We start from the raw sequence: 21,779 nt of genomic DNA, 5'->3' as shown, positions 1-21,779 counted from the left end.
CCCTTCCCTACCCTTTACAGTCTAACCACTATTTTCTATTTAGGAACTCCGTTTCCTGCAGTCCCTTCTTGGCATCTGATGAAGCAAGCTTATGAAAGTTTTTACATCTCTGATTTAGTTAGTCTGTAAGGTGCAAATCTACTTTGCCTGATTTAAGATTAATATGGCTAACTACTTCTCTCTGCTACATGTATTGCAGCCAAAATGTAGATCATCACTTGAACAGTTGGATGTTGAGAGAAGTTAGGTGCATTGTACTATGTATGATAAAATGATTCAGGCATTTATAGTTCAGAAAAATTGTTTCTCTACAGTAAAAACATGCATTTAACAAGTTTTTAAACTACCTGAAGGGCTCCTAGAAATATTACTATTTAAGTGCATAGACGCGCCTCTCTTCTCATTTGGGTTGTCACAAGTTAGAATTTTTTCAGTGTCTGAAGACCTAGCAAGAGAGAGGACAGAATAAGATTCCACTGCAGTAATTATAAGTTGCAACAACCTAGCTTCTCATAGATATGGGGCAGGCAATTATTGTGGGTTGAGGGCTGCTTAATGAGTTCTGGTGAGCTGTCGAGTGTCACATGGGTAGTTCTGCCCCTTGACAGTTGCCCCGCCCCACTGTCACCACCTTGGGACCAAAATCCCACCCCTAATGTTTGCCACTGGAAGTCCCTCTCCTTGCCCCCTGGAAATGCTCCTTTTGGAAGGAGGGGTTGTCAAACAGAAACAAACCAAATCATACACTAAAAGTCACACACCCACTATAACTTACTTTAATTTTATTACAAAAAATATTTTTGTCATGATTTGTGCTTGCGTAGTGTACACAGAGGTGATTGCATAATAACTCGAAAATACATTCTTAGTCTTGTATATTTTGGGGGGACTTGTGTATGGTGGGGTATGGGTGTGTGTGATGGGGTGGGTTGCTGTGTAGTGTGTGGGTGTGTATGGTAGATGTGCGTGCGAGGGGGGCATAGGGGATGGTGGGGGACTGTAGGGTGTGAGGCAGGGTAGGGAGAGTGGGGACCACTCCCCCGAACTCCTGCCACGGCACAGTAGCAGCCAGAGGTGTTCAGGGTGCTGATGCCTAGCGGGGCATGGCTCCAGCCAGCACCGCACAATGCAGTGAGGGGCACGTCCTCCCTTGGGCTGTCTGTATCACTGGTGCTCCCCACCACTCACACGTGGTCCCTGCAGTCCACTGGCCCGGGAAGGAAGCCCCATGCGCTGGAGCCAACTGCCTTCCCTGCCAGAGCTGCAGGCAGAAGAAGCAAGCCCCAGGCACCTTCCGCTGGAGGGGCAGGGAAGGCAGCTAGTTGCAGCGCATGGGGCTTCCTTCCCATGGCCAACAAGCATGGGGGCTGAGCGCAAGTGGTGGGGAATGCCAGTGATACAGATGGCCCAGGGGAGGCTGCACCCCTCACTGTGTTGTGCAGTGCTGGCTGGAGCTGTGCTCCACCAGGCAACCTGCACCCTGAGCACCCCACCTGCTGCTGCTGCCACCACTGCCTGTCAGGGCTGCGTGCCATGGGCGCAGTGTAGGGGGATGGTCCCCACACCTCCCACATGCTGCCCAGGCAAGCTCTGCCCACCCCAGCCCCACACTCATTGCTCCTGCCCAGCTGCAGCTCTGCCCCCACTGCTTCTCTACCTGCTGCCCAGAGCCAGCGGAAGACCAGGAAGTGGAGCAGGTCCCCAGGGGCTGCAGCCATGTGAAAGCTGCACGCTGGCCTGGCTGGACTCTTCCACCCATGAAGGTGGGATCAAGGCACAATTGGAAGTGTTGGGGGGCAGTGTACACATGGGGCAGTGTACACGTGGGGCACCTCACTCCCACCCTCATGGGCAGAAGGGCTAGGCAAAGCACAATTTGTTGGTGGGTGCGGTGGGCCAGATGAAAGCGCTTGGTGGGTCGGATCCAGCCTTCCAGCTATATTTTGCCCACCCGTCATAGAAGATGCTCAGTAAATTATAGTCTAAGGCAGTGGTTCCCAACCTTTTTTTTTTTTATACTGTGGCCTGGCAGGAATGGGACGGGGCACATGGAGCCAGCTGCCTTCCTCCCCAGGCTCCCCCGCCACCTGGCTTTAACCCCGGAAGCTCATCTGTGACCCCGGAAGCTGCTCACCCAGGCAGACAAACAGGTGTCCAAACAGGGGGCTCATGCCACAATCCGGTGGTTGGGAACTTCTGGTCTAAGGACTTTATCCCCTGATCTCCTTTGATCATAAATTGCAATTTGTATATCTAGCTGAAAGGCACTAAGGAAAAAATTGCTGATCCTCAAGCTTGTGTACAGAACAATTCCTTTTACTTTACATATTCAGGATGCCAGACCAAGTGTCTTTAACTGCACATACAGAACCATTTCAGAATCTCGTCTAAATTTAGAGTACAGTAGTAGAAATATAGCACTTATTTGGCACTGGTCTTCACCTGACAAGTCAATACCTTTTATCTTGTTTTTTTTAAAATCAGGGGACACTTCAGAAACTATCAAATGGTTTCTCTAAACTCATTGCACATTAGAAGGTAAGTCCAAAAAAAACTTTGTCAGAAATCTAAATAACCAGAGAACTTAATCTGTTAAAACTAGTAACTGAGCTTTCTTTGAATATCGTGTACTAATGTCTTTAGAATATCAGCCCACCAGCAACTCTGAATGTTATTAAACTTTACATTTTAGATGTTTGCTAAATTCCAGCGCAACAAAAAAGTTACCTAATGTTGCAGACCAAAGAGGAAAGGAAATACTGCTCTTCAATAGAAATATTCTCTTTGAGTTTAGGCACAAATTTGTTATCCTCTGCTATTTCCAAAGTCACACGTCTTCCTGATTTTGATGATTTATACAGCCGAAAGTTTCTATTCTTTGTATAAACTCCTACAAAAAGATACATGTTTCTTAACACATTTGGAGTTGGCCAGGTTCTATATATTTAGCATCTGCACACTATACATGAATGTCTAATTGAGCAGAGCAAAGTGTTGCTGATTCTATTTCAACACCCACAGTGTAAGCTTTACTTCTCTGCTGCAATACATACTTTCACATTATCAATGTATTAGGCCAGTTGCTCAAATTGCTGCCCAGGCATTTTATTAAACCAAACAACAGATTAGTACCAAAAGAACTAACTAGCGCAGTTAGCTCTAAAAATCGTTTCCCAGTCTCTGTTTTAAATAGTTACTTTATAAAAGCTAGTTTACCATTAAGTACCTTGCCCTTTAAACACAAGTATTTTGCATCAGGAACACAGTTTAGCTCTTTGTTTCCTGTCCCTTGTGCATCACTGATCATATCATATCTACACTATAAACAACATAAATACCATAGACAGAAAAACGCAGTTCTCATCTCAAATGTCTTGAGATATGATTTGACAAGTTCTGCTCTGAAATTGCTGGGGAAATGGAAGGTTTAATTTGTGGCTGAATTCAGTTTTGTGCGAAAGTAAAAGGACAGTGTGCTGACAGGCAGTGGAGTTAAAAGCATATTCCTCCCTTCCCCCCTCAGTTCTGTCACTGCATTTCATCTCATCTTTCAATATCTTCCTGTTCAGTCCTGTTCCCTCTCTGACACTTTATAGAGGTAAGGTGACCCTGGTTTTTGGTGATTATCACTTACTGGACCAACTGTGTAGTGGGAGAGATGTTAGACTATTGACTTTGAAAGCTATGGTGGTAAAAACAACCACTATGTTCTCTCTCACATTTGGCTAAAGCTAATATCTGAAGTTAAACACTTGTTGTGTTACGTAACTGTATTCTCCTTCCTTAATTTTTATATGCTAGGTTTGCTGTAGCAGTTACTGTTAACATGGATGAGGTAACAGTCCCATTGTAGGGCACTTGATTGCACTTGTTTGTCACAGAATAACAGCACAATAGTAAGGTAAAAAATGCCACTGGCTGATAAAAAGATTAGTGTCCATAATGTTGCATTACTGCAGAAACATACTTGTGTGAGCCAGGAACTAGCTTGTAAGGCTCTTGCCCATAAGCCAATCTTCCAAAACGTTATAACACAAGGTTAAAAAAAAATGGAGAAAAATCTATACTATAAGTAGCTATGGCAGATCAGTTGTTACTTCCTAACAATATGAATTTATATTTTGATAAAGGCAGCGATTTTTCTGATACACAGGCACTTGGAGTACATCTACATGAACTTCTTTACTGTCTGAGCCCCCAAGGCCTGGAATAGACTCCCTCTGGAGGTGGTGCAAGCATCTACCCTAGACTCTTTTAAGAAAAAGCTAAATGCCTATCTTGCTGGGATCCTTTGGCCCTAGCTGACCTCCTGCCCTTGGGGTGGGGGGCTGGACTCGATGATCTCCTGAGGTCTCTTCCAGCCCTAATGTATATGAAATTTATGACAATGTAATGTTGTACAGAGACCCTTGGGCCAACTGGCAGGCCAGCTCAAGTTCTAAAGGCAGTGTAGTCCCAGTAGCACAGCAGACAAATCAGGCTAACTACACCTGAGGAAGAATAAGTACATTAACTCAGATAAAGTGCTGTGCTGCCACAGCTCCATTATGTCTGGTTTTCAAACTGGCTTGTGCAGCTCTGTAGTTGTGTGTCATGGTCATATACCTATAGCCCTGCTGTCTGCCATTGACTATTTAAAAAAAAAAAAAAAGTATTTCCTATGAACTATTATTTGCTTTAATAACTACAAGTTTTATGTTCAAAATTCAGCAACTTATTTGCTTTTTAACATGGTAGTAAACTGATCCAGATGACGAGTATTTCAGTTGCTAGTCAGTTTCAGGTATAGAGTAGACCTGACTTCAAAATTCTCCCCTAAAGGTACACCAAATCATTCATTAGAAGGATTTCTCTTGGGACTTGTACATACTCCAGAAAGGAGCATTCTTCTTTTGCACTAAACCAGGGATCAGCAACCTTTGAGCAGCAGTGGGTCAGATTAATAAACTTCAGTCTAAGACAGGCCAGTGCCTACAATTTGGTTGCTACTAATGTCCCCCTGTGCACCACATTCCACTGCATAGTACCCTGCACCATAAATTCCTCCACTGCCAGATGTTGCTACTGTCCTGGCTCTGCAAGTCAGAAACAATCCAAATCCTACCTACAGGCTGAAGGCTTCCAACCCCTGCTCTAGACAGCTGTTGATTATTATATTTCCTACACAACAGATGAGAGCAGAATTTGGCTCATCATTATAGTGACAACTCAGGTTTATATTTACCCATATCCACAAAAAGTTGGTTGCCTCCATCTTTATCATTTACTACCAGAAAGGAAAATTCTGATTTTTCCTTCTGTTGTGAAGTCTCAGTGTCCAGCGTTTTGCACAGGCAAGACTGCCAACTTCCAAAAGCATCCATTACTGCTACAGTATTAACAGGAGAACCATTTAATTCAGCTGTAGCTTTGAAAGACTCGAAAACATGGCCTATCTCCTCTTCTGGAATTGGAGCAGCAGCTTTAGTCTTAGTTAAACGAAGAGCAGGCTGCAAAACTGTTCTCACAAAATTACCTTAAAATAATAAGAAAAGATATATATCAGAGTCTTATTGGTTCAACAAAAATACATTTCATCTTTTGTGCAAAGAATTTTAAATGGAAGGTGCAGCATAGTGTCTTTCTGCTCTTCATAGACTATGTCAATGCCCAACCACACCTGAAATCCAAAAGCACTGAAAATCCAAGTTTTGGCATTAACTCTAACAGAGACTGAAGTTTGTTTGTAAAAACCACAAGAACAATATTTAAAAGGATTGCACACATTTTGGTTATAGTATTTTAAAACAGTAAACTAAGTAGTACTATATTTGGAAAACAAGTGCAAGCACATGCTGGCCTACTGAAGTCTATTTCTTCTGAGGCAGTAGTCAAATGATCAACATATTTCAAGGAGGAAGACTATAGTGCTATCATTGTAGCTTCATCTAACCATAACCATATTTATCTGCTCCTGGCTGCCTGTCAAAGATGACAGGAGCCAGGGGCAGTAGGACCCAGGGGAAGCTGGCAGGAGTCAGGAACCAGGCCAGCACAGCCCCACGTCCAGCCCCCTCCCCAACCAGAAGCCTATGCCTGCCACAGCTTTCACTGCTTCCCCGCATGCTTGCTGGCCATTCCAGCCCCATGTGGCCCCCCGCTGCATCACCGAAGCACAGGGCCCACACTGGTACCCCAGAGCCAGGAACAGGAGGGTGTGTATATGTATGCATCCCTGCAGTGGCAGGGGGAGGGGGGAGAGAAACAGAGAAAGACAGACACAGAGAAAGAGCAATAAGGGAGGGAGAGACTGTGTGTGTGCGTTTGTTCATAGGGACAGTCCCACACACACACTCCACCATACACACGTACCCACCCTTGCACTGCCATATATGCAGGCCCCCAGACCCACAACCCCTCATACCCCAGCCACCTTCCCCCCCCACACACATCTCCCCACAAACCCCATACCCACCTACACTCCACATATCCACACACCCACATGCTTCCTCACCCCACATACCCACAAACCTATACCCACCCCCGCTGTTCAAGTGAGACAGAGCCAGGGGGCCCAGATGACAGAGAGACAGAGACAGAAGCCCAGTCTAGGGTATAAGGATTGTAGACTGGCAATCTGATAATGAGCAGGGTGGATGGAACATGACACCACCTAATATACATATTTATTTATAAACTTAAACATCAGGGTGTGACAGGTGAGGTGAGGCCAAGGGAGAGTAAAGGGGAACTGGAGTAGGAGGATGGGTGTTGTGTGACCTCCAGGGGCATCACAGCTGCCCCTGGGGGCATACTCCATTAGGGATCCCCAATAAGCACAAGCAGCATTCCACATTCTTAGTCACTTGGAAGTCTGATTCTGTTAACACTTGTGAATGTAAGCAACTAGTAAAGTTGCTAGGATAGTTCACATCAATGCAGGATCAGATGCTTAGGGGAGAAACTTTGTCCACCTAAAAGGCAGTTTTCCAGCGGCACAAGTGGCCTTTTTTGTCATCAGTGCAGTTTGTGATTTTATTTCCAGCAAAACATAGGTGTTCACATGGCTACTGCACATACTCAGTAGGCTACACACTAGTCAAGAAGGTACATGGCCACCACAAAAGGAAAAAAGATAGCAGGTGGGGGGCAACCCTCCCATACTTTAACCCCAATAACCATGTGGTTAGGCACTTCTCCAGGAAGTGGGAGAGCCTAGTTTTCTCTTATCCAGAACATTTGAACCTCACAGCACTCAAACCACCAGAGCACAGGTCAGGTATTTTCTAGTTCCCTCTCCAACATTCCTTTTGAAGCTGAACCACCAAATCATGTATTTAATAATATTGGATAAAATGGATGGAGAGCAGTGGGGACGTGTCCACCCCGTTGAGAGCAAAGGTCCAGGACCGGCTCCTTTCCACAGTAGATCCATCCTATTGAGCCACAGACCCTCCAGCTAGATCTCCTTGTTCCTCCTTGTCCTATACATCTCCCTCTTCCAGTTGCCCAGGGCCCCAGGTGGTCAGCTTCAAAAGAAGAGCTGAATAATATCTAACCTGCAATGTTAAAGCACTGTGCTGGGAAGTCAGAGAGAGACAAATTCAAGCTGCTCCTGAATTAGGTCTCTTGTTTTCTGGGCAAGTGCCTGAACGTTTCAGCTACTGGGGCTAAAATACAGAAGAGTCCTCCTCCTCCCCATTTCCTGCCTTTGGTTAGTAGCAGTGGCATATACAGGATCAACAGCAAGAAGTGCTTTCCTAGCAGACTAGAAGAGAAAATTAGATTTAGTTTCTGTATTATTCATACCCATCTCCACCCTCTTTCTTTCTGTTTCTCTAATCAGATTGTAATCACTTCGTGTTAGAATCACCCCATATTTCTCAACTGATTCTCCAGTGTTCTTTGAACCATATTTATCATTGGCATGAATTAAACTAAGTTACCTGACATAAATGAGACTGTATGTGCTTAGCTGGCTGTGAATTTGATTCCTTTCCTCATAAGGCTTATAAGGTTTAAGAAAAGGGGTCTTCTGTTTTTCACATTTCAGGACATTGCTTAATTTGAAGTCCTTTAACATGAACTCCCCTACCCCACCCAGGGTAACCTGCTCATGAATAAATTAAGAGGCTGTGACGCAGATGTCTACATGGTCTGGTGGGTGGCAAATTGACTTAGTGGTCACACCCAGAGAGTGGTAGTAGACGGATCGGTATCGACCTGGAAGGATGTGGGTAGTGGGGTCCCACAGGGTTCGGTCCTTGGACCTGTACTCTTCAATATCTTCATCAGTGACTTGGATGTGGGTGTACTCTGTCCAAGTTTGTGGATGATACTAAATTGTGGGGTGAAGTACACACTCCGGAGGGTAGGGAATGATTGCAGGCAGACCTGAACAGGTTGGAGAAGTGGGCAGTACACAATAGGTTGCAGTACAAAACAAGGACAAATGCAGAGTGCTGCACCAAGGGTACAAAAATATCCAGCACACCTACTGGCTGAGATGTGACCCTCTCAGCAGCACAGAAGCAGAAAGGGATCTCAGAGTCACAGTGGACTCCAAGATGAACATGAGCCGTCAGCGTGATGAAATCATCATCAAAGCTAACCGCACTTTATCATGCATCAGCAGATGCATGACAAATAGAACCAAGGTGATACTTCTATGCAGCATTGGTCAGACCGCAGTTGGAGTACTGCATCTAGTTTTGGGCACCCGTACTTCAAGAAGGATGTTGATAGACTTGAGAGGATCCAGAGGATGGCCACTCATATGGTTAGAGGCTTACAGGACAAGGCCTATGAGGAGAAACTGAGGGACCTGGACCTCTTCAGCCTTCACAAAAGAAGGCTGAGAAGTGATCTTGTGGCCGCCTACAATTTCAGTAGGGGAACACATTAAGGGATCAGAGATGCTCTGTTCACCAGGGCGCCTCTTGGGGTAACAAGGAACAATGGCACAAACTGACAGAGAGCAGATTTAAGCTAGATATCAGGAAAAACTTCTTCACAGTAAGGGTAGCAAAAATTTGGAATGGGCTTCCAAGGGAGGTGGTACTCTCCCCTACCTTGGGGGTCTTTAAGAGAAGGCTGGATAAACGTCTGGCTGGGGTCGTCTGACCCCAGCACTCTTTCCTGCCTAGGCAGGGGGTTGGACTTGATGATCAGTTGAGGTTCCTTCCAACCCCAGCATCTATGAATCTATGAACTCCCCTACCCCACCTGGGGTAACCTACCACATGCCAGAGCACACATGGCATAGGTGCGCCCTGGGGACAAGTAAACTTCTCCCCAAGGAAACAAATGTCCATGCTCATCTGGACGCAGCCTTAGACTGTAAATGCTTAGAGTTCAGAGAGGCATAAGCATCGTCAGTCTAACATCTGACAAAATAGCCTGTTGTCTGCAAAAACTTGTGCCATCTGAACCAGTTAGGGCAGAGAGGCACCGTAGAGACGGCCTTTTGACTTAAACCTCAGAGGGTTGGAAGGTTTTCAGGACAGCTGAACTATGTTAGGAAAGTCCCATTTTTCTGAACTCCAGGGAACCCATACTTTTGGGGGACAAACTTAAAATCTGCCCTAGGGTAGCCTTTGTACTGTGGATATGCCTTCTGGCATGGGGGAGTCTACTGACCAAATGTCAAGGCACCCAGATAAGTAAGAGCAGTCAACATCTCTGAGAATCAAGTCACTTAAACTAGACTTATCACCGCACAGAAACTGTGGCAGTCGTTTCTCCAGCCAAGTTTTAAATTGCAATGACTCCCTCCACGTCCTGTAATCTCCTCTGTGTCAGAGCCTGTCTTCCCATTTCTACAAACAAGGGGAGGTGCCATCCCATAGCCAGTCACCTCTTTTGCTACAAAATTCTAATTAAACTCTAGAGGAGGACCTTTCTGTGCACTATATAACAAAGGGATCACATGGAACAAACAGTTACATGTGTAAATAAGCAGTATCATAACATAATACATGTGTAACCTTAATCCTAGTATTTTCCAAATTGTTTCACTTTGTAACCAGATTTTTTCTCCAACAGTTGTGTGCAGTTACCCATGAAGATTTAAAACTGCCAAAAATTGAGCACAAATCCAATCTACAAATCTGTCCCTTCTGTATACATATAATAGTCTTTGTTTACAGTGTTCAATCATTTAAAAGTTGGAAAAATATGTATATATTTACTTATATCTACAATACATTTTTACAACTTTTATATAGTTGAACAGTACCTCTGTAAATAAACACTATTACACAATCACTTGCATTCAGTTACAACTATACTCAGGACATTCTTAATTTCCAATTTATTCTGATTTCATTGTTCTGTAAATACATTATAATTCCAGCACTGTACATGGACCCAAGCTGCCATATATATGTTAAGCAGAATAGCTGAAGATACCACAGCAGCATGCCAGGTAAACAGTTTCTAAAAGTTATTTCTATACAAAATGTTCAGTCACTGAGTAAATTTTTATGATTCTGAGAAATAATTTTAATTAACCACACTGAAGTTGTATAAAGATATTTGGGACCACATCAATGGTCCCTGGGCTGGGCGATCTGTGTTGTTCCAACAGTATAAAGCACCCAGAAATCTGCTTTAAAATTACAAATGAAGCCCTACTTACACTTAGGAAACTTGGACTAGCATAAAGACTGTGCTTTTTGTAGCTCAGCAGCCCTTCCAATTTACATTAAGGCCCAAAATAGCTTCCCTCCACTCTCTATATGCTAAAGATTTAAGAAAAAGGCTTTAAGGCACCTGTGTTCTGTCCCACAAGTCTTCTGCTGAGCATAGTGTATGGGGATTTAAGATTTTGACCAATAAAGCTTAATTTAGTTTATTAAAAAAACAACCCCCCGCCAGAAAGCGCGTTACCAAATGAGTTATCTAATTTGTAACCAGGCTCAGTGATGTTTTAGTACAGGTTTCCCTCAATTTATGCAGGTTCAAATTATTCGAATTTGCTCTTATGTGATGACCCTTTTGTACCCGAAATTCATTATATGCAAGGCAAATTTGCATATATGTGATCAGCACAGGCCTGGAGAATGCCACATAAATCTAGTTCGCATAAAGTAAACCTACTTTATAATGCAAAAAATTGGGATATGTTCCCCTGTCGGCTGTTCCCAGGACCAGCTGGAGTGAGTGCGGACAAGCGGAGCCCTGGGTGGTAAGTGGGGGTGGCACTCACCCCAGGTGCAGCAGCCCCAGGAGCTGCCAGCACCAGCTGCCATCAGCCACTGGGCTACGCCATGCCCCGAGCCCTCCAGTGCTCTGCCTGTCCCCACTCACCCTAGCTCCTGTGCAGCGTTCCTGGGAGCTGCTGATGCCAGCTCCCTGTAGCTGCTGGGCTGCACTGTGCCCTGGTGCAGACAGCTGGCTCCGGCTGCTCCCGGGGCTGCTGCAGCCAGGGCTGGGGTGGAGACAGGCAGAGCACCAGGAAGAACCTGGAGCCCCTGAGCCTGCAGCAGCCACCAGCACCAGCCTGCTCTCATCTGGCTGCAGGTGGCTGCCTGCCCCTGCTACAGCCCTGGGAGCAAGCAGCAGACACCTGCTTGCAGCTGCTGGGCTCCACCGCACCGGGGTGCAGGGCACGGTGCCCCAGACTGTTTGGGGCACAGCACAGCCCAGCAACTACAAGCAGGGGGCATCCACCACTCCCAGGGCTGAAGCAGAACAAGAGCAGGCTGGGGCCAGCAGCCGCTGCAGACTTGAGCTGGTCCCAGCCTGCTCTTGTTTGGCTGCAAGCGACTGCCTGCCCCTGCTGCAGCCCTGAGAGTGGTGGACGCTGCCTACTTCCAGCCACTGGCCTGTGCCGTGCCCCACGAACGCATGTACAGCATAAATCGAGTGAAACCTGTACATATAGTATATAAAACTTTTGAATTTAGAATGTGTCTATTCTAAATTAAACTAGAGGTCTAGTCACAGAAAACTAACAAAAAACATAAGCAGAAGACGAGTCAAAGCATAATGAAACATAAGTAAAATTAGTTATCCTAACTGGAAATGAACATTTGTTTTCTTTTATGATCCTTCCACCATTAAAGTGTCTGCCTGTACAGTAAAGATACAAACATGCATTTTATTTCTCATAGAAGGAAGAAACATACATACCAACATGTATATTATCCTTAAATGCTGTCTTATGGAGTAAAAATATTAAATGATGGCTGAATTTTTCATCAGTGCTGGAATCTAAGTTCAAGACATCATTAGCAGAACATTTAACTCCATAATGTTCTTCAAGATTTTTACAAAAAAGCTGAAAAATATAAAACACAGTTAGATTTTATTTCTGTAAAATGCTAGAAAAAGGTGTCTATAAATCCTGGCCTAACTACAGATTTTTGTCTTCATTTAAGAGCTCATCAGTTTCAGTTGTGAGCACAGATTTTCTTCCTTTTGGATCAGACTCAGATTTCATAGCTCAGATAGCTAAAATAAACACAACACACATCACACCTCATAAACCAACAGGTGTAATATTAGGATACTACTGGGCAACAAACTTCCAGTTTCTCCTAAAAAGCCTAGGATAGTGTCTCATACTATTGCTTCTAAAGTGAATTTCACAACTCCACTGAAATCCCTAATAAGCCAGTACTACCTCAGAGCTTAAGGTGCTATCCTCAATATCCACTAAATGTGAAATCTTTTTTTAAGTATTATTCTATTTGAATAACTGCAGCCATGATATACTTGAAACAAAAAGTTCACTTTTTTTTTTAGTTTCCATCTTATGGCCAGTAACTAATATAGAGACCTATATTATGTTGTAATATCTGTTTCATCTTTACCTCAATTAACTGTGCAACCATCATTTTGCCATCAGTGCCTGGATTCCCTGGTTTATAGAACTCCAAATCAAAATAAAGTTTGCAAACAGCTTTCTCACGAATTACTTCATAACAATGAAACAAACTTGATTTCTGACCTCTGCCAAGTAAAAAAAAAAAAGACAGAGAAAAAGTTTCAGGATTTATTATACATGTTCATGAACAATAAACAATCATCTAAAACAGCGCTAAACTCACTTTGTTCCCTGGGTTAGATCTGGGCCACAGGGCTCCTTCTGGACTGAAAGAACCCTAAGTACTAGCTTGGGCCTTGTAGTGACGGTGGCAATCAGAGCTGTGGCTCCAACCCACGACATGCAGCACAGCTCCCGCTATATGCCCCTTGCTGAACCCAGAGCTGTTGCCATGGCCACGTGTCCCATGCCACCACAGCAGCTCCTGCACAGGGCAGCAAAGAGATCAGCAGCTGTGGAGGGAAGACTGCAGCAGTGGCAACAAGCAAAGCCAATGATATGCCCACCAGGGCGCAAGGGCCCTAGATTCTTGGGCGGGCCACTCCCATCCAGCCATGCCCCCAACTTCCTGCTATTAGCAGAGCAGGGTGGATAGAGCAGCTCCATGGGCCAAATCAGGCCCACATGGCATACATCTGAAACCTCTGATTTAACATATTAAAAATCTAACATATTCCTCCTTAGCAAAGTAAGAAAAAAAGAATTAGAAAATACTTTTGGAAAGAATGGTCCTATTATGTCCTGTACAACTTCCTATATGTATTTTGAGACTAGAAACCTTAACAAATACTTATTGGCAGCATCCTATAAGTTACAAACACAAAATCTATAGTACTGAGGACATAAATGTGCTAATGAATTAAAAGATTTATGGAAACTAATTTAGAAACACAGAAATATCCCTGAGATGATTTACAATGCAAATAGAAAGCACTGAGAACCTGAAAGCAAAATAAATGACTTTCACATAAAAGAAAAGTAGATGCAATTAAATGTTGATGTCTGAACTGAGGGGACACCCCCGCTTCCACACACAATGATGTTAATAGCTTCAATAAAAGGAATATTGGACTTTGAGAATTCTCTCAGTAATCAGATATTGCTGCTAATATTTAACAAATTGTATTTACCACATGTAATTAAGTTGACTTTGAGATTTCTATAGCAAAAGACAAAACCAGAAATTAATTATGTGATACATTTCTATGAAAAGTGCTATTTAAGTTGTTTATTTATGGAGGCATAAGTTATGTCATCTCTTGACATTCTAAAATGATGTTTTTTTACCCCCTCCACAAAAGCAGATTCTCTTTTGCAGTCAAGTTCTGCTTGGCACACGAGGCTACCTGATACTGTCTCCCTCAGTGACAAAATCATGCTTCTAAAGGCCAGACTGCACCTACTCCATCCCCAGCAAAGCACAGAGCAGCTGAGAGGTGCTTATCAAATACTTACTTATAATAGAACCAAAGCTCAATATATGTTGTCACAAGGTAAAACCTTTGTCCGTCTTCAGTGTTCTTTTCCAAAGCAAATACATGCACTTCCTTTTCAAGATTTAAAAAAAAAAAGGAAAAAAGTAAACTGTCCTTTTGTTTCAAAATACTTTGTCGTCAAAATGGTCTCATTGAAATTATTTACTAACCCTTCATCTGAGACACTAAGTTTCTATTTATTAAAAACCTACCAAATGATTGTTTTAAATTAAAACAGTAGAACTTGCTGCTATGCAAGAACTGCATTCTGACTTCAGTTATAGCAGTATAAGTCTGGAGAAGCCCACTCATCAGTAAAGTTAACATCAGTGCAAATCTTTGATAACATATCAAAAATGAGGCTGAAGTGGTATTGTATATCTTTAGTAACTTTGATCTATAGCAAATACCACCAGTGAGAAGGCAATCATCTATAGAAAAGAGCACTGTACATTAAGAGATAGAAGTATATAGCTCTCAGCCAAGTATAATAATGTACAAGCCATCTTTTTATTATATATTATGTATAAAACTACAGGTAACCTGAAGAGAAAGAAATGCTAACATACTGGCAGTGATTAGGTCAAGTGCTTTGTCATAACCATAATTTTGGATAATGAGGTATTTATAAGAACCCAATACCACTATCTTTTACTGCATTTACCATCACAATAATCCTAAGGTTGGAAGTGCAGTTTCTCTATTTTACAGAAAACTGAAGCATAAAGATAACTAAGAGTCACAAAGGAACTTAGGCCCACATGACTCATGCAAAAGTTATGGTGGGAGTCTTGTGCTAAAACAGGGAACTGAACCCAAGTATCCCAAGTTTCAATTTCTTTTAACTTGATAGTTGACTTCTTTGGTGAGACCTATGACTTCTTAAGTGTTGGTTACCATCACTTCTGGTTCAAATACTGTATTTTCTCATTTGCTACATAGCCTCAAATACAATATACACTTTGTTTTTGGAAGGCACAATGTAAAAAAAAAAAAAAAGATTTTTCCAGAGTCATGCCCAACTGTGACACAGTCACAGAGTCCAGGAAGTGCAGCATCCCAGGAGAGAGTCAGGGTAAGGTAACAGGGACTTCCTAATGTGCCAGGACAGCAACAAGGCTGGGCCCTAGACTCTTGCAAGGGCAGCAGCAAGACTGTTACTTCTTTACTGTAGGTAGTTCTCTATATAAGTTCCTGTAAATAATAAGTATTACTTCTGCATAAGCCTCAAGATACTAGACTGCATGCAGCAGCTCACCCACCCTCAGCCAGCTCAAAAGCTCTTTAGCCAAAAGCTACTGCCTCACCAACAGCTTTGAGAGGGTTAACACTAGATTCTGACCCTGCTGTTTGCAGATGCAAGAAGTAACAACCCCCCTGGTGACAATGAGTCATAGTGCCTGCTTGCTCTATTCCACCCTGTTTCTAACAAATTAAAATCAGCTTCCTTGCTTAAGATACACACACCCATTTTGGAGGAGGAAAAAGGAGCATGTGGTAGGTGAGTAAATACAGTAGCTCACTTTGCATCGTTTCCCCTGCATTGTTATTTAGGCTCTGATCCTGCAGACCTCCCTACCCTGTGCAAAAGCTGAGAGTCAATATGCCTCCTCATAAGATGGAGGCAATTGCAGGATGGGTTCTTTAGTAATTTTTCCCTGTTATTCTGTGAGATTTATCAAAATACAGTTCTAATACAAACAAGATGAACTGAGTGTGTTATAATATATTGTGTTAAAATGCTCCTAGCTTTTTCAATTAAGCAAATGTATAATTGTTGCTATTCCTCCAATGACTGTGTTTGATAACTTTACCAATTCAACTTTAAAGTTTATATTTATATAATAAATATATAGGTATGGTAATTTGCATAGGTATGGTCATAAATGCATGGGTATGGTAATTTGCTTCAACACTGGAAAACTGAATGATTAAATGAGTATATTTAGGAAGCATTTGGGAAACAACTTAAGTCACTAACTCTGATGAACAACTTTATGGCACATTTTATAAGGCAGAAGAATATGTTTTAGCAACCACACTTTTAGAAGGATTACAATAGAACACTGCACTCCAGACTAGTGAATAATTTTCATTGCAACAATATATGAAACCTGAAGGGAAGAGGCCAGGGGAAAGACAACCACAACAAGCAACTAACCACAGAATGAACAACAGCCTACAGTTTATTTTCCTTCATCCTGTCCTTGTTATACTAGGAGACATCAAGGTAGTCATTTGGTTTCAATTATTCTAGGTTTTCTTTACATCTAGCAGAGGCCTACAATATTTTTTGGTAGAAGTCATTTTATATCATCAAATGGAAGTGTCCACTGAAATTTATGAGGAACTGCCCTATGCTGTTTGTGTTTTGTTTTAATTTTTTGGTTGACTTTGTTTTCATAAACATTTGGTTTAAAAAAAAGACAATTATTTCACAAAATCTGAAACACAGTTATAAATAAATGGAGTTAAAAACTTTGGAAGAGGTTTATTTCAGGTGATTTGGCTCTTATTTCAACTTGTGTCCCACCTTGTTTTTCCAGAGGTACTGTCTCTGGTCTGTCAGTAACGAGGTGCCCTCCTTTGTGCAATTTTCTGGTCTCTGTGTCTTTTGTTTTCTGACTTGTTTTCTTCTTCCGTCTATATTATTTGTCTTTTTTGACCTTTTTCCTGTTATCACTTGCTTTTTCCTTCATCAACATCATTTGCCAGTCCTGTCTTTTCACTAACAAGCCCCTCCACTATCAGAAGTTAAATGTCCTCTAAAGCAGGGGCAGGCAAAATACGGCCCACAGGCCACATTTGGCTCACCAGGCCATTCAACCTGGCTCACAGGGCACCTAAAATGTTTAGAAAATTAATATTTACCCGCTCCTGGCTGCCTGTCAAAGATGACAGGAGACAGGGGCAGTAGGACCCAGGGGAAGCCAGCAGGAGTCAGGAACAAGGCCGGCCCGGCCCTGCCCACCAAGCCCCCTCCTTCCCCACCCCAGCCTCCTCCTTCCTCCCCACAACCAGAAGCCTCTGCTTGCCCTGGCTTTCACTGCTTTCCTGTGTGCCTGCTCCAGCACCACGTGGCCCTGGGCTGAATCACTGAACCACAGGACCATGGGGCTGTGCTGATACCTGGGGGCCAGGAGCAGGTGGGGGGGGGAAGTGTCCATGCAATGAGGGAGGGGGAGAGAGAGAGAGAGTGTTCATAGGGCAAGTCCCACAAACACACATGTACCCACACCCTCTCGCATTGCCATACATGCAGAAACCCACCCCCACACTCCTCCCTCCAAAGGCCCCCACGAACCGCCCCCCACACACCCACATGCTCCCTCACCCCACAGCCTCTACACCAGTGGTTCTGGACCTTTTTCAGTCAACATACCCCCTGGTCTCAGAGTGAGACTTCACGTACCCCCTTTCAATGGGCAATTATTTTTTTTAGGCCCTTCAACCCATGTTAGACAATGTATGAAATATCTCTCATGTACCCCCTAATGAGGCTACACATACCCCCCGTTTAGAACTGCTTTTCTGTACACCTATCCACCCCCCCACAAAACCACCACACATACACACCCATACCCTCCCCACACCCCACATACCAACAGCCTTCCAACCTATACCCACCCCCATGCTCCCCACCTCCCCCCACAATATACAGTAGTAAGGCTTCATTTTAAGCTATTGTATAATCACCTCTATGTACACTACACAAACACATGTAAATCAGGACAAAAATATTTTTTTAAAATCAAATTAAAGAATGTTGTAGAGGTTTGATTTTTAAAATATAATTGGGTATTTTTCTGGTTCTGAAGTGGCAAAACCCCTTGCTGAAAGGAGTATTTCTGGGGGCAAGCAGAGGGACCTCTGTGGCAAAGGTAAGGGGTTACGGAGTGGGACTTCCAGTCCCAAGATAGTGGGGCACCTACCAGGGGGCGGGGCAACCCATGGGGCTCTCTAAGCAGACCCTCCGCCCGAAATAACTGCCTGCCCGTGCTCTAGTCTAACATTAGACATCATGCTTATTACAGTTAAGATCCCTGGATGTCCCATGCTGTCCTTTGAGGATTCAAGTAACACGATGTACCAGGATTGCACAATAAGAATCCTATAGCTTGAGATTTACTTTGTAGATTATCACAACTTTAAAAGCCAATTCAAACCTTCAAAGTATCTCAATAGTAAAGTAATTCTTGTAACAATCTGATGCCTCACCTCTTTGCAGGTTTTTACATAGTCAAAAGCTTGAGCTTGTCGAGGAAATATTTTCCAAACAGAGGATGGTTGCCATGGTTTGGACAGCTTTGGCCTATAAGCTGAGCAAAGTGGGTTTCTTTTATATTGAGATTCTAGTTCTTCAATCTTCTTCAGTTTTTCTTCCCATTTTCTCTTCATCTGTCCTCAGGCAGTGAGAAACTAACTTGTAGCACTATATTAAATATGTAAATATAAAAATGGTTTTTGGTTTGGGCTTTCATTTTCAATAAACAAGTGCGCATTTCTAAGGTTGATCTGTTGCATATATTGAGCATATACTCCACTTAATGAATAACGGTAGTCACATTCAAGATTAACGCTCAGCTTTGCCATAAAATTCCTTTTAACGTTACAATCCCCTTACATTCCCAGGATCAGGAAGAGAACTTGTTTTCACATCAACTGCATGAAGAATCAAGTTGTGGAAGCTGTTAGGCTTGTTCCACTATCAGCGCACCAGAAAGGGCTTAGTCTAAAGGGAGGCCTCAGATCATTCTATAACATTCTGCTTACAGAACACTAATAACTTACCTACAAAAACAATGAGCCAAACTATAATTAGGCATTCTCCCACCAATACTGGAAAGTATATAAATATGTTTCACAAGTGAAATGAAGAGTGTAAATGATTAGTCTAGGCCAGGGGTGTCAAACTCATCTGAAAGATGCATGGTATGGGTCTGGTCCATAGACCAGATCAGGATCCATCACCCCATGTTGGATCTAGCACCTGTGGCACCCATCTTGAACCAAGCAGAAAGAGGCCCACCACCCTGGCGTTTGCCTGCCACCCTGAAAACAAACTGTGGCATAAGGCTTCTTCCCAGGGTGATACTAGGGCTCTAACACTGCTGTTCTCACCTGGGTGCTTGGCAGCCAAGCAAGCAAGAAGCGTGTGTGGTGCTGAAGCCCCAGGAGCACTATGGTTTCTTCCTGCAGCTGCAGCCAAGCACACAGGAAAGAGCTGGCTTCTTGGCACCTGTTGCCTGAACAAACCACAGCATCCAGCTTCTTCCCACAATGCTGCTGCAGCTCCAGCACCATGACTCTTGCCCAGGTGCTTGGCTGCCACTGCAAGAAGATCCTCTATTGCAACTAGAGTCTGGGCAAAATCTGCAGGCCGAATGACCCAGCTCTGCAGCATGGATCCAGTCCACAGGTTGTATGTTTGACACCCCTGGTCTAGGCCATACAGCCAGTCAGTCCTCGAGTCAGGATTAGATTTCAGTGTCCTTAGTTCCCGACCCTAAATTTGTTAGACCCTTGTATCCCAGGCAAATGAAAACAACTAAATCTGAACTTTGTATTTCAGCCTCACCTTGATAGTTGGTCATATTGTTTTATAACCTCAAGATTTCATGCATTTATTCACTTGTATATACATTTACTGGAAAAGTTGTTACGCTTTTGAAACAGCAGACCTACCTGTGCTCCGAAGAGGCATTAGCACACCTGAGCTCACTATCACTCAGTCTTTGAGCTTCTAATCCTGTAAAGCAAACCTGAAGCAGGAACACTGAAAAACAAACACCAGCGTCATTACAAACCAGCCTCACTTTTGGCATTTTTGTCCAGCGAAATGCCTTCGATCTCAAAACTCTTTCAAGCGAGCACGGCAGTTTCTACAGTTTTATCACAGACACACAAGACCTGATCCTGCTACCATTAATTGATTTGTTCCCCTTTCTCCTCGTAAATCTCTTGTTTTGCATCATTGCTTTCTTTCCCCTGCTTCTTCACACCCCTCCTCTTCCACTTTGGATTCTCTCCCCCCAACTCCGTATCCCACCAGGATTACTCAGCCGGGATATCAATAGAGTAAAACTAACTTGGGGATGGGCAAAATGCGGCCTGGGAGCCGCATTCTATTTGGCCCATGGGGACGCTAAAAAATTTAGAAAATTAATATTTATCTGCCCTGGGCTGCCTGTCATGTGGCCCTCGATGGCTTGCCAAAATTCTGTAAGTGTCCCTCCACCCAAAATAATTGCCTGCCCCTGAACTAACTCCACACCCTGCCCCCTGGACAATTACAGGCCAGGTCCACAAGGGGAATGTCAGTATTTAACACCCCCTTTATGCACTCATGTCCAGAACAACATCCTCAAAAGGCCCTGTCTAATACTAGAGACACCTTAACACCCTAGAAGTGCTACAAGCGCCCATTTCCACCAGCAAAGTCTCCCAGGCACATAAATTGAGGCTGGCGAGCACGCAGCCACCTGCCAGTACTTTCCAGACCTCCTCAGGTCACTGAAACCATTGGTGCCCCTCCTGCTGCTGCCCAACTCCTACCCCCTTCGTAAAGACCTATGCTCCACTGATGCCCCCATGTCTCGGCAGGACACAACTACCTACGAAAGACCCCAGGGCAGGCACCCCCGGCCTCCCCTGCACAGGGGGGCACCTTTTTGGCAGGCGAGTCATAGGTCGCGCCCTGACCGATCCCCTGCTCCCGCCCTGTCTGTCGCTCTGCTTGCTGCTCCCTGCCGTGTGGGGCAGAGGAAGGCCACGTGGTGCCAGCCCTGTAGTAGAAGCCCCAGGCACGACCCCGGCCCGGAGACGGGCTGAGGAACACCGCGGCCCTCCCCCAGCAGCGCCCCGACTCCCCGCGTTGTGTGGGTGAGGAGCCACCGCAAAGGCTGCCGGGAGCCCCCCCCTCGCGGTTCGAACACGCCGCGCGGGGAGGGGCGGGGCTTCAGCTTCCCTTTGCAGCCGGCTCAGACGGCGCTCGTAGCAGGACGAGCAGGGCGGCAGGTCGGTACCACAGCGCGGCGCCGCGGGGGGGCGGGCAAGGGGAGGGGGGATTCTACCCCATGGTGCTGCCCGCGGGTCCCGTGCGAGGACCAGTCTCCTCGCCGCGGCGTGGGAGGCGGCGGCGCGGCCCCGCCGGACAAAGGCTGCGCCCGGTGCGGGGCAAGACGCGGCGGAGCCTGCGCGGACTTGGCGGCGCCGCCCCAGCCCCAGCTTCAGCCTCGCCCTTCGCCGCCTGCTGCTCCCAGTGTCGGGACCCGGCTGCCTAGCGCGGCGGTCCCCGCTGGCCCGGCCACTTGGCAGCGGGGAGTGGTGCCCGTTTCTCCCCCGCCTCCTGAACTGCCGCTGTAGAAATAGCGTTTGAGTGAGGTTGTACCCCTCACTGGTGCAGGAAATAGGCAAGAGGCAAGGGTTTGAAAAAGGATGGAGCTAGACTGTTCTCAGTGGTGGCAGATGACAGAACAAGTAGCAGTGGTCTC

General features: G+C 44.7%; 2 protein-coding genes across 4 annotated transcripts in view; one reads left to right on the top strand and one right to left on the bottom strand.

Annotated features, from left to right (window-relative positions):
* Positions 1–21,453, bottom strand: part of PRIMPOL (primase and DNA directed polymerase) — a 34,872-nt gene extending 13,419 nt beyond the window's left edge. The window contains exons 1-9 of one of the 3 annotated variants that reach the window (XM_019521899.1): positions 20,954–21,169; positions 19,972–20,062; positions 18,505–18,718; positions 14,267–14,358; positions 12,798–12,936; positions 12,115–12,262; positions 5,225–5,515; positions 2,728–2,890; positions 348–445 (exon numbers count right to left, since the gene is read on the bottom strand). In XM_019521899.1, coding sequence (XP_019377444.1) covers positions 348–445; positions 2,728–2,890; positions 5,225–5,515; positions 12,115–12,262; positions 12,798–12,936; positions 14,267–14,358; positions 18,505–18,684 — 1,111 coding nt within the window. In that variant the 5' untranslated portion in view covers positions 18,685–18,718; positions 19,972–20,062; positions 20,954–21,169. Of the gene's footprint in view, positions 1–347; positions 446–2,727; positions 2,891–5,224; positions 5,516–12,114; positions 12,263–12,797; positions 12,937–14,266; positions 14,359–18,504; positions 18,719–19,971; positions 20,063–20,953; positions 21,170–21,359 lie in introns of those variants that run through there. The other 2 variants (XM_019521901.1, XM_019521900.1) reach the window with 2 other exon arrangements.
* The window catches only part of CASP3 (caspase 3), an 18,464-nt gene continuing 17,949 nt past the window's right edge, over positions 21,265–21,779 (top strand). Inside the window, exon 1 of the mRNA XM_019521906.1 lies at positions 21,265–21,303. The gene's annotated coding sequence lies outside the window, so the exon portion shown is untranslated. The remainder of the gene's footprint in view (positions 21,304–21,779) is intronic.

Source organism: Gavialis gangeticus, unplaced genomic scaffold (genome assembly GCF_001723915.1).
Source record: "Gavialis gangeticus isolate Ggan-Ray unplaced genomic scaffold, GavGan_comp1, whole genome shotgun sequence".
Taxonomy (NCBI): Eukaryota; Metazoa; Chordata; order Crocodylia; family Gavialidae; genus Gavialis; species Gavialis gangeticus.
The sequence above is the reverse complement of the archived record's forward strand: the minus strand, read 5'-3'. Positions and strand labels throughout refer to the sequence as shown.